Source organism: Mesoplodon bidens (genome assembly GCF_964165515.1).
Source record: "Mesoplodon bidens genome assembly, chromosome: 19".
In the NCBI taxonomy this organism is placed as follows: domain Eukaryota; kingdom Metazoa; phylum Chordata; class Mammalia; order Artiodactyla; family Ziphiidae; genus Mesoplodon; species Mesoplodon bidens.
Genome location: NC_138179.1, coordinates 33,319,271 through 33,333,699, shown reverse-complemented (window position 1 = coordinate 33,333,699; position 14,429 = coordinate 33,319,271). Strand labels below are relative to the sequence as shown.

The 14,429-nt window shown below is 56.2% G+C and overlaps 1 protein-coding gene across 6 annotated transcripts in view; it reads right to left on the bottom strand.

The window, feature by feature from the left end:
- Window positions 1-5,696: 5,696 nt before the first annotated feature.
- The window catches only part of AXIN2 (axin 2), a 30,955-nt gene continuing 22,222 nt past the window's right edge, over window positions 5,697-14,429 (bottom strand). For all 6 annotated transcript variants that reach the window (XM_081218018.1, XM_081218014.1, XM_081218019.1 and 3 more), the window contains exons 5-11: window positions 13,655-13,795; window positions 13,040-13,566; window positions 12,653-12,856; window positions 12,150-12,374; window positions 11,649-11,744; window positions 10,303-10,470; window positions 5,697-6,950 (exon numbers count right to left, since the gene is read on the bottom strand). In XM_081218018.1, the coding sequence (XP_081074144.1) occupies window positions 6,824-6,950; window positions 10,303-10,470; window positions 11,649-11,744; window positions 12,150-12,374; window positions 12,653-12,856; window positions 13,040-13,566; window positions 13,655-13,795 (1,488 nt within the window). In that variant the 3' untranslated portion in view covers window positions 5,697-6,823. The remainder of the gene's footprint in view (window positions 6,951-10,302; window positions 10,471-11,648; window positions 11,745-12,149; window positions 12,375-12,652; window positions 12,857-13,039; window positions 13,567-13,654; window positions 13,796-14,429) is intronic.

Sequence of the window (14,429 nt, the reverse complement as noted above, 5' to 3'; positions counted from 1 at the left end):
AGGCAATGAAGTCCACTTCCCTCCAGGTTTCAAGGGGAGTCTGGTGCTGCTGCGACCTTGATTTGGGGCTTCCAGCCTCCAGAACTGTGAGAGGATACATTCTGTTGTTCTCCACCACCCAGTTTGTGGTATTTTGTTACCGCACCCCAGACTAATGTAGTGCTTTAACATAAAGTAAACTGATACAGGGTAGGAGATACTTAGAAATTTGGTGAAGAAGTCAGCAACAGGCCAGGCTGAGCCTGTGGTCATGACTTCCAAAACTCCGCAGAGCTCACCTGCCCAGGCAGCGTTCCTGGGTCCACTGCTACGATCCTACACGTCCTACACGTACCACACACCCGTGAGCTGGTGGCCGGGTGCCACCAAGGGGAGTCAGGCATCTCTCCCAGCTCCAAGCCCCTCAGGGACCAGAGAGCCGAGAACGGGCACCCACGAGGCTGCAACAAGCCCTGTGTCTCCACCACTTGGAAGTCAGTCGACGAGCCAGAGGGAAGATACCTCTGCCTCCTACTGAGAGAAACGAAGTGGTGGAGCCCACTTCACATCCAGACACAGAGGGGTTGGGAGAATGCGGTGCTCAGCTTTCCAGCCTCTGCCGTACAAGAGAGCACGTTAGCAGCAAAATGGGAGGAAGGCCAGGTGAGAAATTCACAGCACCCATCACAACTGGACTTTCCAGGTTAAATGCCCGACGCCCCGTTACCTTTGAATTTCAGATAAGTTTTTAGTATAAGCATATCCCGACTGTTGTGTGAGATATACTTACACCAAAAAATTATTCATTGTTTATCTGAGATTTAACTGGCATCCTCTACTTTTATTTGCTAAATCTGGCAACCCCGAACACAACACCGTAGGGAGCTGGCCCCCGGCTTCCTCTTTTTGGTAGGATCGCTTGGAGAGGGTAGGAGAGAAAGCCAACCCTCAACCTCCAGACCATCGGACTGTCCTCTGATCCTCTCCGTGCACCACGTCTGACACGTCTGGGGCGCCCGATGACATAATTTGGGCCAAAGCCGAGTTTGGGAAAACGGAGCGAAGTCGGATATGGGGTTCAGGAGGGTGGTGTGGTCATGGGATGTCTGGATGAACTTGACCTCGCACTTTCTCTATCACTCCGGGTGACCTTCTATCTGTAAAGTTCTTGCACGTTGAGTTCTGAGCCACAGGCCTTGCTCTCCAAGTGGCTTATAGCTCAGGGGAGGAAAAAGGAAAAAATAGCCAATGTGAGCACAGGCTGAGCGAGTTCTGGGGTTCTGAGAGGGAAGGCTGGGGAAGCGGGGAGCAACGACAGGGGGACAGGGCTTCATTACAGGTAAAAGAGGAAGAAGGAAGAGGGCTGAGCAGAGTCAGGCCTGAACCCAGACGGCAGGGGACAATAGCGGCTGACGTGTACGAGACCCTTATCATGGGCCAGACTCTCTTCTGAAAACCGTGCACACCTTAGCAACTGTCATCAGCACCCTGAAGGATGTTCATGACGCTCGTTTTACAAAGAGGCAAACCCAAGTAGAGGGAAATTCATTGCTCAAGACTAGCCAGCTCGCAAGCGGAAATCACAGCAGAGAGACAGGCTGGGCTCAGATTAAGGTGAGCCTCGACTATCCAGGCTTGAGAGGGAAATTGAAGCCACAAACCCGGCTTGAGTGTCGCCCGTGAGCCAGTCACTGGGGGGTCACAGTCAAGGATTCACAGACAGGATGTGGCCAAAGTCCTAAAAAGGACCTTTCATCGAGTGATTCTCCACGAAAAACCTTCATCCTAATAATTAAAGACTGTTTAGCTCAGACTACCAATCCACTATGAAGATTTCATTACAATGTGGCTTCTAATTGCATCATTTGGAAACTAGATAAATGTCCAACCATAAGTGATGAGTTAAATAAGGTATAGTTCAGCCATACATTTATGTCATGTTGTAGAAGAATAGAGAAAAATATTTATTGATATGGACATATGCCAAAGATGTTATTGAGTGAAAAATGCAGATTACAAAATTGTATATACTATAATGTCCTATGCTTTTGTGTGTGTGTGTGTGTGTGTGTGTGTATTCTAACCTGGAAGGATACTGCAAAGTGTAATAGTGGTTATCTGAATCTTAGGTAGTCCTACTATAGATAATTTTTATTGTCTCCTTTTCCTTCGTTGCCTCAAATATTGAGGGCCCGCTAGGTGCTAAGCTCTATGCTGGGATGATTCTGGTAACAGCCAGCATTGACCTAAACGCATTTTTTGTTTGTTTTGGTTTTGGTGGTGGTGGTGGTGGTGTGTGTATATATGTTGTAAACCATATCACTACTACCCACTTCCTGGGACAAATACAGCAGAGGCTCACTCTCATATCAGAGTTTTAGAAAATCTGGTTGATAAAGTGAGACAATTGCTAAGAAAGATGTAAACCACTCTTTTGAAGCTTCTATGTAATTTTGGCAGTTTCTGTACAACCAAATTATTTATTAAAGGTAAAAAAAGAGGAACTTTTTTTTTTTTCACAAAAGAAAGAAACCACACAAACCAACAACCACAAAAAAACCCAGTTTTACTTGATTATTCAGATACATTGGACTACTTTCTTTGGGGTGATTTCCAATTTCCTTCCTTTTGACAATACGATTACAGTCCCTGAGGTTGGGGGAGAAGAAGACAGGATCCTTTTCCCCAAACCCCACATCTCCACATGAACTGTCCCCTAGGTGAGGGTCCACACAGATTTTCCAGGTACCGTGTAAGGTCAGACTTGATAAAGAAAAATTTAAAGATGCGCTGGGGCCAAAGCGAGGCTCCGGCTGAAAAGTCTCAGTTTCCGACTCCAGCAGCCTACCAGTGCCTTGCCCCCCACTTCTAGGTTCTATGCCAGGGCAGGAGAAGCCGGACGCCCGCGCCCAGATGTTCCAGCAGGAAGAGGGGCAGGGCTGGAATTTCCACGCGAGGAGCTAATGATCACCCAGGGAGCGAGGATGGAGCTGTAAAAGCTCCAACAAGCGCAGCCCAGAGTGGACTCAGCCCCCTGGTCTGTGCTGCTCCTCTGACGAGCTGGTAGGCAATTAATCAAGAAAATGAGGCCGGAGCGCCTAGGAAATGAAGATGAGGTTGGTGAGCCCGATTTACAGCTGGGGTTTCTAGAGGGAAGGTGGAAGAGGACCGGAGCCGTGAGGCTCCATCGCAGCCAGGCCTCCCCGGGGCGTGGACGGGGGCTGGGGGCGGATCTGGGTCGGGGGGCAGCTGTGTCTCACCAGCTCCCCGCTGAGACCCGAGGGCCTGGAAGAGGGAGGGCTTTCGTTTTAGCTTTTTCTTTCGAATATTCTAGTAAAGCCATAGACCTTCTCGTCAGAGGAAGGCACAGGTGATTCTGCAAACAATGTCAAGCGTTTGGGGATCCCAGAAGCCCATCCCCGCCAGGTGAGGAGCCCCAGACGGTGAAAACAAGAAGCAGAGATACGGGCCCCCTGCGAAGAGGTACAAGCACGAGTGGTCACCTCATCTGGTTTCTGTCCCACAGATGCTGCTGGGAAGGTGCCCACGGTCCCCCAGGAGGTGGTGGCACCAGGACTTGGGTTCAGGTTTGTCTGAAACCCAAGTCCGTGTTAGACTTCATTATTCTCATGGGATGAACCCAAAGGCCTGAACACGAAAAGCCCTAACCCCCCCACGCCCCCCAGGCACAAGAGCTTGAGCCTCTTCATCCTTCCGGATTGGAAAGAGCCTTACGATTCTGGGAGTGGGTCTGGGATACCCTGGTATGAGCCCCCATTCCAGCAGGAGGGGAAGGGTGCAGCTACCTGCATCCTGAGGACCAAGATCACCGAATCCTGCAGCCCGGACTCTCGCCAGCTCCCCTGGCAGCCGCCTCATCACACGGCCACGCGAGGCTGCGCAGTGCAAGCCAGCCCCGCCCCCATCCCCGCGCAGCCCCCATCCCCTGCCTTCCTCTGCCTCGTCGGCCCTGAACCAGCCTACAGAGGAGCAAAAAGTCAACCAGATCCGCCGCAGACCCCACTCCTGAGAAGTCAAGTCCAACTGCCATCACAGACACTTTTTCTTAAATTTTATTGTAGTTGATTTTCAATGTTGTGTTCATTTCTGCTGTACAGCAAAGTGATTCAGTTATACACATATATACATTCTTTTAATATATTATTTTCCACTGTGGTTTATCAGAGGATACTGAATATAGTTCCCTGTGCTCTACGGTAGGACCTTGGTGTTCATCCATCTTGTATATGATAGTTTGCATCTGCTAACCCCAAACCTCCCACTCCATCCCTCCCCCACCCCCTCCCCCTTGGCAACCGCAAGTCTGTCCTCTGTGAGTCTGTTTCTGTTTCGTAGATGAGTTGTGTCGTATTTTAGATTCCACATGTAAGTGATATCATATGGTATTTGCCTTTCTGAGTTACTTCACTTATGACAATCTCTAGGTCCATCCATGTTGCTGCAAATGGCATTATTTCATTCTTTTTTTATGGCTGAGTAGTATTCCATTGTATAGATCTATACCACATCTTCTTTATCCATTCATCTGTTGACGGACACTTAGGTTGTTTCCATGTTTTGGCTATTGTGAGTCATGCTGCTCTGAACATAGGGGTGCATGTATCTTTTTGAATTATAGTTTTGTCCAGGTATATGCCCAGGAGTGGGATTGCTGGATCATATGGCAACTTTTCTGAGGAACCTCCATACTGTTCTCCGTAATGGTTGCACCAATTTACATTCCCACCAACAGTGTAGGAGGGTTCCCTTTTCTCCACACCATCTCCAGCATTTATTATTTGTAGACTTTTTTAAAGATTAGAAAATTTTTTTTATTTTGAAGTATCATTGATTTACAATGTTGCATTTCAGATGTACAGCAGTGATTATCATATATACTTTTCCAGATTCTTTTACATTACAGGTTATTACAAGATAGTGAGCAGAGTTCCCTGTGCCATACAGTAGGTCCTTGTTGTTTATCTATCTTATATATAGTCGTGTGTATCTGCTAACCCCAAACTCCTAATTTATCCCTCCCTCCCACACCTTTTCCTCTTTGGACATTTATTTCAAAACGGGCTCATCATAGGCCTCCTTTACATGGACTTGCTCTCTGGGATCTGGAATGCAGCGCAGCCCTGAGTGCTCTGAGCACGGGCACGGGACACGTGTTTGTTGGATGAACAATGGTCACACAAAGCAAACTGTCGGTGAACAGTGCACTCTTCTCACTGAACCGTCTGGTCTACCCAGCCATTGGGAGGATGGCCGAGTACCACCGAGATCAAGGTTCACTGACCCCACTGGGTATTCACGACCTGCACACCATTTTCAGTGGCTTTTCACCCCCGAGACACCTATTAAAACACAAGTACTCCTGGGAGGACCCCATCCCAGCTCATCACCTGTACCTACCTGGCCGGATGGCAGGCATCTGCCTGGGAGGAAGAGGCTGAATCCAGGTGGCAGATGGGCGGAGGACATCAGAGGAGATGCTGTCCACACCTGCTCCACGATGAGAAAATCCTCAGCCAGTCAGCAACCAGGTGATTTTGAAAAAATTGTTTTTCTAAATGCCAGTAGGGTAAGAAGAGCTCCAGGTCAGATAGAAATGGGCTCGAGCAAAGTGGGAAAAATCAAGCGAAGAATGTTCACCTACAAAAGGGTGCCTCTAACCCACTTCCACCCCAGGGGATTCAAAGACGAGGCCGGTATTTTGAAAAATATAAAATTTTAATAAAGGCTACATCTCTTAATTACAATAATTATTGTACCAAGTAATTTTCCTTAAATGAACTCTTTATAATGCATAATTTACAGTATAAGTAGAACAAAATGCCATGGCAAAAGTCATTGAGTACAAGACTTGTAATAAAAAGGCATAAAATATATTTATACATAAACCCCTTTCAAAAAACAAGGGAAAGCTGGAGCCCTCAATATAGGGCGACACACGGCGTGGACACCGTGCAGGTACAGGTACTGTACTGATTCAAGGTCAAGCACTAGAGATAGTGGATTAATACTCTTTTCCGTACAATATATACAGACCTATGGTACAAGGAACGCTGGCAAACAGAACGCACAGATTAAGTTAATGTAAAAACCCGAACGTCACGATGCAGGTGTCTGGAGGAAAGGTGCTGCTAGGTCTTCCCACAACTGTTCGCTTCTTTGCCGGGTGGGGCGCAAGGGGAGGGGGTAGTTTCCAGAATGGCTGGGGTCCAAAGACTAATTTTAAAAGACTCCCAAGGAGTTGTCATCTCAAGAAAAGCACAAGTCGAACCACATGGTTCCAGAAGGCCTCAGCCGTCGGGTGCTGGGCCCTGGTGGGGAGCTCCCGAAGTCACAGGGTGAACCTGGGGCCCTGGGGAGGCTCCCCCTCTCCTCCACAATGAACCATCCTGTCCGACAGGAGGGCCCCAAAATCAAACCTCAAGACCTTTATGACAAAATAGAGCAGCCCTGGGGAAAAAAGATGCACCAATTTCTGCGTGTGTCAACGGTAGGACACCATTTTTTAAAAAGTCTACGTTCACTTGGAGAAACGCACAGCACAGCTTAAATCCTCTTTCCGTGAAACAGAACCACGAAAACTTCCTCTCTCCCCCTTCCGTGTTTAAAGCAGCATATCCACAAACTGGGGGCGGGGGAGTCGACTGTCCTATAAATAGCAGGAAGGATTCCTGTCCAGATGAGCTACACAGTTTCTCCTAGCTGATGGACGTGGAGCCCTAGGAAGTCATAGGTTATGCACGGCGGTCTCTCCAATACCGTCAGCGTCTACAAGAGCCAAGAGCCGTCCTGTCCGAGGCCGGTGGCCTGAGCCAGACGCCGAGGCTCAGTCGATCCTCTCCACTTTCCCCAGGATCCGGCCCTCGTACGTGGGCAGCACCACCTCGTCGTCCCAGACCTCCTCAAACACGGCTCCACACGCGAACTCGTTGCTCGCTTTTTTGAAGTAATACCTTAAAAGGAAAACCCAACACGTGGCTTGGTAAAGCTGCATTTTCTACTCAGTTTGAGAGGAGAGACTGTTGGCGCTGGGGGCGAAGGGGTCTGAGAATGCCGCTACCGCGGGTGGCAGGGAAGTCTCCGCCCGGGTCTGCTTCGTGCGGCTGGTCGGAGGGCAAAGCCAGGCAGGGACCCCGGAGGCGGCAGTGGCTGGTCACCCCCAGCTGCCAGCAATGCTGAGGCCCAGCACTGTCACCCAATACACACTGTGAGAGGTACCCTTTGCAGAGACAGCTGCTTCTTTCTCCCCACTTTATTTTTTGGGGGAGAGGGGCGGGGGAGCGCAAGGCATGCCTGGAGGGGTGGGTTCCTCAAAGAGACCCCCGACTCAGTAGGAGTCTGCGGAAGATTGGCACCTCTCAGGCTCCCTGCCCTCCAGCGCCCAAGGGCCAGCCCTCCCGGCTGGTGTCAGCCACAGCTTGGGTTGGGGGGGCCAGGACAGGCTGCTACCCCTATGGTCACCGCAGGAGGTGGGCAGCCCACTGCCTCCTGGGGTTGCAGCCACTGAGACCCCTGCTACTCTCCCCTCTGCCCGGCTCCTTCCCTCCCCTCCTCCAGGGCAAACGCTAAAGGCCCCCATTCTGCCCGCTGATTAAAAAAGCTCCTTCCTTCGATCCCACCCCGGCTTCTTGCTTGAAGCCTGTTTAGCTGTAAGGACACAAATGACCAGCCTGTCCCAGGAGAGTCATGTCTGAAAACTGCTGTCCCGCTTGGCCAGGCCCACCCAAGCCCCTTCCCAGGACATGAAGCCAAGGCCTATCCCTCCCCGTCCCAGGCCAGGGAGACCCCTCAGCCGCTTTAAACTCGCCCCTGCAAGCTGTCATCTTCAGCCAATAAAGGCCACTCGTGGAGGGAGGGTCACGGTCCCCTGGGGGGAGGGTAATAGCGTCTCAAAAAAAAAAAAAAGGTAATTGCGTCTCAGGGTTACAGTGGTTTTCTGTTTTTGTCTTTTCTCCTTAAAAAGTTTTTTAAAATTCCCCTTGGTTAGAGCTAAATTTCTTTCCTCTTTAATGAAGGCCAGCCAAGTACTTTCATAGGAGATAAGGCTAAACCCAGTGAAACAGCTGCATTTAGTCAAGGGTCTGGGTTTCTGGCGTTCCCGGCTGGGCTAAGGCATCGGGGTGACCGCCCAGCTCGAGGGGGTCAGCGGCGAAGACACTCTGGCTCGAGGGGGGCAGAGTCCCAGGGGGCCCGATGAAAGCTGGGGGAGGGGCGCTGTGCACAGGAGACCCTGGGCAGGGGGAGCAGTTCTTTCTAAATGAGAGGCTCCAATGCCTACGCCACCCTGGGCAGGCCTCGGGGCCCTCTGAGCAGAGACACGCAGCGAGTGACCTTGTCCCTGACTGTGACCTCCTCCCCGGCCCTCCCCCGCTCCCCGAGACTTCAAAGGCACTGCGCTGCCCTCAGCTTCTCTTCCACTGCGACCTGCTTTGTGTGGCAAACCTGCTTCCTTCTGCCATCTGGCACGTCTGCAGGGGCTGCTCTGAAGCTCTGCCACGTTGAGATTGCTGAGCGCAGCCCAGGTCCCCGCTCCCCGCCCCATCCTCACTGGGCTTCGGATGGCGGGCGGCAGTGAGGGGTGCGAGGTGAGGGTTGCAGTGCCACCCCGCCGGGAGGACGAGGCGTGGCGCCCGGTGCCCTCCCGACCCAGCGGGCAAAGGGTCCAGCTCCGGCCCGGGGAGCCGGTGGAGCCACCTAAGGCGGCTGGGAAGGGCCGCAGCCTGATCCAATCAGCAAAGAATCTGCCAGTCACCCATTTGTTTCAGTCTGTGTGCATTAAAGGGGAGGCCAGGGCTTCAAAGCCAGGCTTGCTGAGTGCGCCTTAGAAAAAACTCCGAGCCAGATGGGGCTCGAGTGGCTGCGTGTGGGGCCGTCCCTGCAGCCTCTGCTCAGCGCCCCTCGGCCCTGCTCCCCTCAAGGTCACCTGCGGTTCCACTCAAAGTCCAGCCGAGCCAAAGCTGAGATCAAAATGAATCCCTGGAGGGGCACACTTGTGTAATTAGTTTCACCTTGTGTCTGTTCAAGATTAAAAAAAGAAGAAGAAGGAGCCAGGCCCGTTCCCCAGTCCTCTGGTTCATTTCCAGAACTGTCTCTGCCCGGGTGTAAAAGGGAAAGATCTCAGCCCAGCTCCAGGCCCCACTGTCGGGCACCTGCAGGGTCCCAGCCCTGAGCCACGTCCCTTCCCTGCAAACAGAGTCACTCTGGGCCGCTGCCCAAATCAGCCCCTCTCCCCCCACCCCCCACCGGCCCCAGTCGAAGTGGCTGCTCTGGAAGGGCTGGGGTCACGGGCCCCGGGGGTGGGCTTGCCAGGGGTCCAGAGCCGGCGCACGCCCAGCAGGTGCTGAAGTGTGTTAGAGCTCTCCGTGCCATCCCTGCTCGGGGAAGCAGCAGGGGGGCACCTGCCGGGCCCGGGCTGTCTCCTCTCTAATCTCCCGCCTCTCCTGTCCCAACCCTGCACAAAGCACCCGGGACACAGTGGGATGGAACCCACGGGTTCCCTTGGGATGAAGGCCGCCGAGAAGGGGCAGGTAGGACTCTGGTCATCACCTGCCCCATGTCGAGGGGAAAGTGACCGAGAGACGCCCAGGGCCAGCCCCCGGCTCTTGAATCCCATCCAGGGTCCGGCAGGCCAGGGTGGGCTTCTGGACTGTGTTGAGGGGACAGGAAGCCCGGAGGAAGGGTGGGTTCCCGTCCCGAGGCCCCAGCAGGAGGAGTGGCCAGCCCTGACCCCACCTCCCGTGCCCACCCACAGGTCCTGCCCTTCCTCTGTTACAGGCAACCCTGTCCCACATGACTTGGAACACGGAGGCTGAGGGAAGAGGACGCTGCCACAGTGCAGGTAGTGGTCTCTGCCTGTCCCTGAGCCTTCGGTGAGGACGGCCTCTCCCAGACGTGCCAGGAGGGCAGCCTTTCAGCCTCCTCCTCAGGCAGTCTCTTCGTCCGTCTGTTCTCTCCCTAGCTTCCCCCCGCACCCCTCGCCCCTTTCAGGCAGAGCATCCACGAGGCAGCCCCAGCCCAGCTCTCCTGGCAAAGCCAGCCGACCCCTTGCTCCTAACCCTAACCCTCAGTCTCGTCCACCTAGTAAAAAAAAAAAAAAGCCCACCCAGGTGCCCACAGAGCCCTCCCTGCCACCGCTGCTGCCGTGTCCTCTCGGGAGGGGGGAGGGGACAGCGCCAGTGAGTCAGAGCAACGCACCGTGCAGCCCCTCCAGCGGCCACTCCAGGCCTGGCCCAGCCAGGGAGCGACCCTGGCTCTTGGCTCTGAGCAGACCAAGTCCGAAGCAGAAAGAAGCCGTGGGACGCTTACCTATAATTTCCCTTTTTGCTGAGCTGCTCTTTAAAGTGGCCCAGGGTCAGGCTCTGAGCCTTCAGCATCCTCCGGTACGGGATTTCCTCCCCGCAGAAAAAGTAGGTGACCACCAGCTCGCTGGCCTGGAGAGCGTGCACCCCTGCCAGCTTCTTTGCCTCTCTGTGACTGAAAATAAGATGGAAAAGCAACAAGTCCCGCATTTGAAGGCAACAAGCACGTGTGCACATACACATCCAGGGGTGCTGTCTTCAGAGATAAAGTCCAGCTGCAACTGTACACCACGAGGGTGCGGGTCCCGTATCACAGAGGCAGCCATCTCTGGTGGACACACGGTCCTCCCTCGGGTCATCTGTGTGGGGCAACCAGGAAGGGACCATCTCCTTCCACCCAATGGGAGGACAGAGTAGTGGCCATCAGGGGGGGCACCAATGGGGTGCTTGCCAAGGAAGGTGAGAAAGAAGAAACCCACCCAGAGCCACAGGGACACTCGCTGCGACCAGTGTCTGCTGTAGGGACAAACCCAGGAGTGGCATGAGCCCGGAAAGCCAGAGCCCACTGGCGGGGGATGGGGTCAGCCCTCAGTCATCTCAACTTCTGAGTTTTTGTGGAGTGGCTTAAAAAAAAAAAAGATGCATGCCCGGACAGCTGGTCAACTTAAGGTCCACCAATTGTTAACAGGGTGGAGGTCTTCTCAGTTCGAACACTGTTCATTGCTCACAATGAAGAAGCTAACAAAAAAAAAACTTTAATGATTTACGCCACTTTAGATCTCTGCAACCTAACGCTTTTTCAATGCACCACCCTGGAGTGAAACGAAGCCTGGCTTCCCTGCCCAGTTTACAAGAGTGTATGTTTAGGACAGGAATCGTGGGACCAGTGGGGAAGATGTGCTGCTCCCCCTGCAAAACAGCAAAGATGGTCCCCTCTCTGTCCCTGCAACGGTGGAGAAGCACCCTCCCGCTCAGTGTGGCACAAAGATGGTTTTCCAACTCGCTAACTTTCTGGGCTAATGGGGACAACTTTTCCATCTGGGTTTGGGGTCCCTCTACCCATCAGCTAAAGGCTTCCCGTCTGAGCTTGAGTCCAGGAACCCTGAGCCATCCACCACTTCAGGAGGGAACACTTGTGTACAAGTCACGATGCGTTTCTTGGTGCAGGTGGGGTTTTTTGAGATCCTAATTTACGGCAACATCTGGGTTTACTGTTCCTTGTTGCTAATATAAAAACGAAGGTGATTTTACAGACGAAAAGAAAGTTTTCAAAAACCACAGCCCCCGATAGAGAATACCCTGAAAACCAAACCCTCTGGGCGGATCTCAGCAACACCAGGTAAAGACACTCACTCTTCCGAAGCCAGGCTTGGGCTGGAGAAGGGTGTGGCTCCTGGCTGACCAGTGGCCGAGTGGTGCCTGTCCCTCTGCTGACTGGCCGTGCAGCACCTGAGGACACCAAGGACTTAGACGGAAGCCTGCCGTCCCCGGGGCCAATGGGAAGCAGTCAGAGAAGCGCTCTCCCCCGCCTCCGACTTCCATCCCCGTGGAGACCCAACCAAGGCCTTGTGTTGACAGCAGCCCCTGGAGACCTGGCAGTACTGTGCTAAGCCCCCCAGGAGCCCAGCACTGGACGCTGCAGCCCATGCAGAGGGCTGAAGGCTCTAGAAGCCCCATCGGTCACGGCTCCTCGTAAGCTCACCTCACCGTCAGGGCCTTCCTAAGGGAACGGGAGCTGTGAGGGCTTCCTCCTCCCATGCCTCGCCAGGTCCCAGTTAGCCCTTCGGCTAGCTCAGGGGAGCCGTTCCTAGAGGCCGGAAAGGAGACCCGCCATCGGCCGCCCCAGCCACTCACCGCTGCTTCGGGGGCTTTGACACTTCCGCCAGCCGGCGGCAGGCCTCCTCCAGCTGCGCCAGGGTGTTGGGTGGGGTCAGGGGAGGCACCGCAGGGTCCTGGGTGAACGGGTGGGCGCGGGGGGCGGCGCGGGGGTGCCCGCTGCTGCCCGCCCACAGGTGGTGACGGCCGGCTGGGGATGCTCGGGCGCCCTCCACGGGGTAGGCCCGCTTGGTGCTTTGGGCACTGAACGGGCAAGGGCGAGAGAGAGTCGAGGGGAGACACGGGATTAGGGGGCCAGAAAGCGCGACTTCAAGAGAAATCAGAGGCAACGGGAGAAAAGAAAACGCGACGGTAACGCGGCTGGGCGCGTGGCCCCGGCGCGGCACTCCTGCGGGCCGCCCAGTCGAACGCTCACGACTAGCGGGGCAGGAGCCGCCGGCCGAGGCCGAGGTCGCGCTCGGCGCAGAGGCCCTCCCACCCCCACCCCGCCCCTCCCGGGGCGGCAAGCCGGCCGTGTTCACCTGTGCGGCTTGGGCTTTCCCGGCCGCTCGCTCTCCAGCACCCACTGCCATACGTCCTGCGCCCGGTCTCCCTCCTCCCCGGGCGGCTGCAGCGGCCCAGCTCCGCCGGGGGCCCCTCCTTCCCGGGCTGGCCCAGCCGGGCCCGGCTCCGAGCCTCTCCCGCTCCGTCGGGGTGGGACGGCGCCGCGGCCGCGGCCGCTGCCGCTGCGGGGAACGAGGAGCGCATCCATCCCGAGGACCCCGGCCGCCTCTGCCTCCCACTCCGGGGCCCCTCCAAGCCGGCGGGCGAGGGGGACCTGCTGCCCAGCCCCATGCCCCCGCCCGCCCCGCCGCCCTCCCTGCGGCCCAGCGCCTGCGACCCTGACCCTACTACCACGGGACACCTACCCAGCCTGCGCGGCCGCCGCGGGCTCCGGCGCCCCAGGGTGGCTCTTGCACTTGGCGCAGCAGGGGTAGTCGGCGCCCCCGGGGATGGGGACGGGGCAGGGACAGCGCGCGCGCTGGGCGGCCTCAGCCTCCACCTCCTCCCGGGTCCGGGGGCCGGCGTGGTGGTGGATGTAGTGGTGGTGGACGTGCTTCGTCGTCTGCCTGCTCACGAAGCCCCGGGCCCCGAGGAGGGGGCAGCCGGCCGGGGCGGCGGCGGGGGTAAGCAGCGGGCCCCCGGGGGGCGGGGGCGCGCGGTGCTGCAGGAGGTGGTGGCGGCGATGTTGGTCCGGGGAGCGTGCGCGGGGGCTGTAGCGGCCCACGCCCGGGGACTGGCAGCCGGGGGTCTTGAGGACCCTGGACAGGTGGTCGTCCAGGATGGTCTGCGGGTCCTCCTCGTAGCTGCCCGATGGCAGGAGGGAGAGGGGGTGCTGGGCGGGCCCCGCCTCCCGGGCGCTCAGCGCCAGCTCGGAGGCCTCCTTCTCCTCGTCCTGGAAGGCAAGGCAGCAGTCGGGGGGCGCCGGGGTCAGCAGAAGGGCCCCCACCCCCACCCCGGGCCGGGGGCGGGGCGGCGCCCACCTCTCGGATCTGCTGCAGGCGCTCCTCCAGGCTGTGTCGCGTCTCCAGCTCCAGCTTCAGCTTCTCCAGCCGGGAGATGAGCTCGGCCGCGAAGGCGGCGGGCTCCACGGGGGTCATCTCCTTGGGCAGGCGGTGGGTTCTCTGCGGGGCGCGGGGAGGACACGGGGCGGACGCAGTCAGGGGGCTGCCAGGGCCTGGGGACGGGCACCGCGGTGCGTCCACGGCCGCGCGGAGAGCGGGCGGCGCGGGGCCCGGGCTGCTCGGGCGCTTTATGCGCCGGGGCCGCAGCCTCACGGAGAGCCATGGTCCTGGCAGCGGAGAGCCATGGTCCCGGCAGCGCGCGCCGCGGGCAGGAGCAGTTGGTCGCACTGCGAGGAGCCCCGCTTGCTCTCCCTCTGGAGTACAACCAGCCCATCAGACGCTACTCTGAACTAGAAAATCTTCAAAGACTGTTGTCAAACATCAAAAATAAAAGGCAGCTCTCTGCGATGGGGAGGGGAGAAAACCCACCTCAAGGAATAAAAAGTAGAGCCTAAACAGAAAGGGAGCTGGAAATGTAAAAAATAAGATTGGAATGGAAGTGGGCGGGGGGAGGAAAAAAGGAAAAAAGGGGGAGGGAGGGAAAAAAGAGGAGTCACAGGGCCCAGATCAGAAGCAGCGGTAATGTCTCTCCTGGCCGCACACTGCGCACCTTTGAGGCGGCGTTGTCTACCGCTGCCCCGGACCCCCTCGTGTTCCCCGCCCCTCCTCCCGTCTCTTTGTACAAAAAATGAAG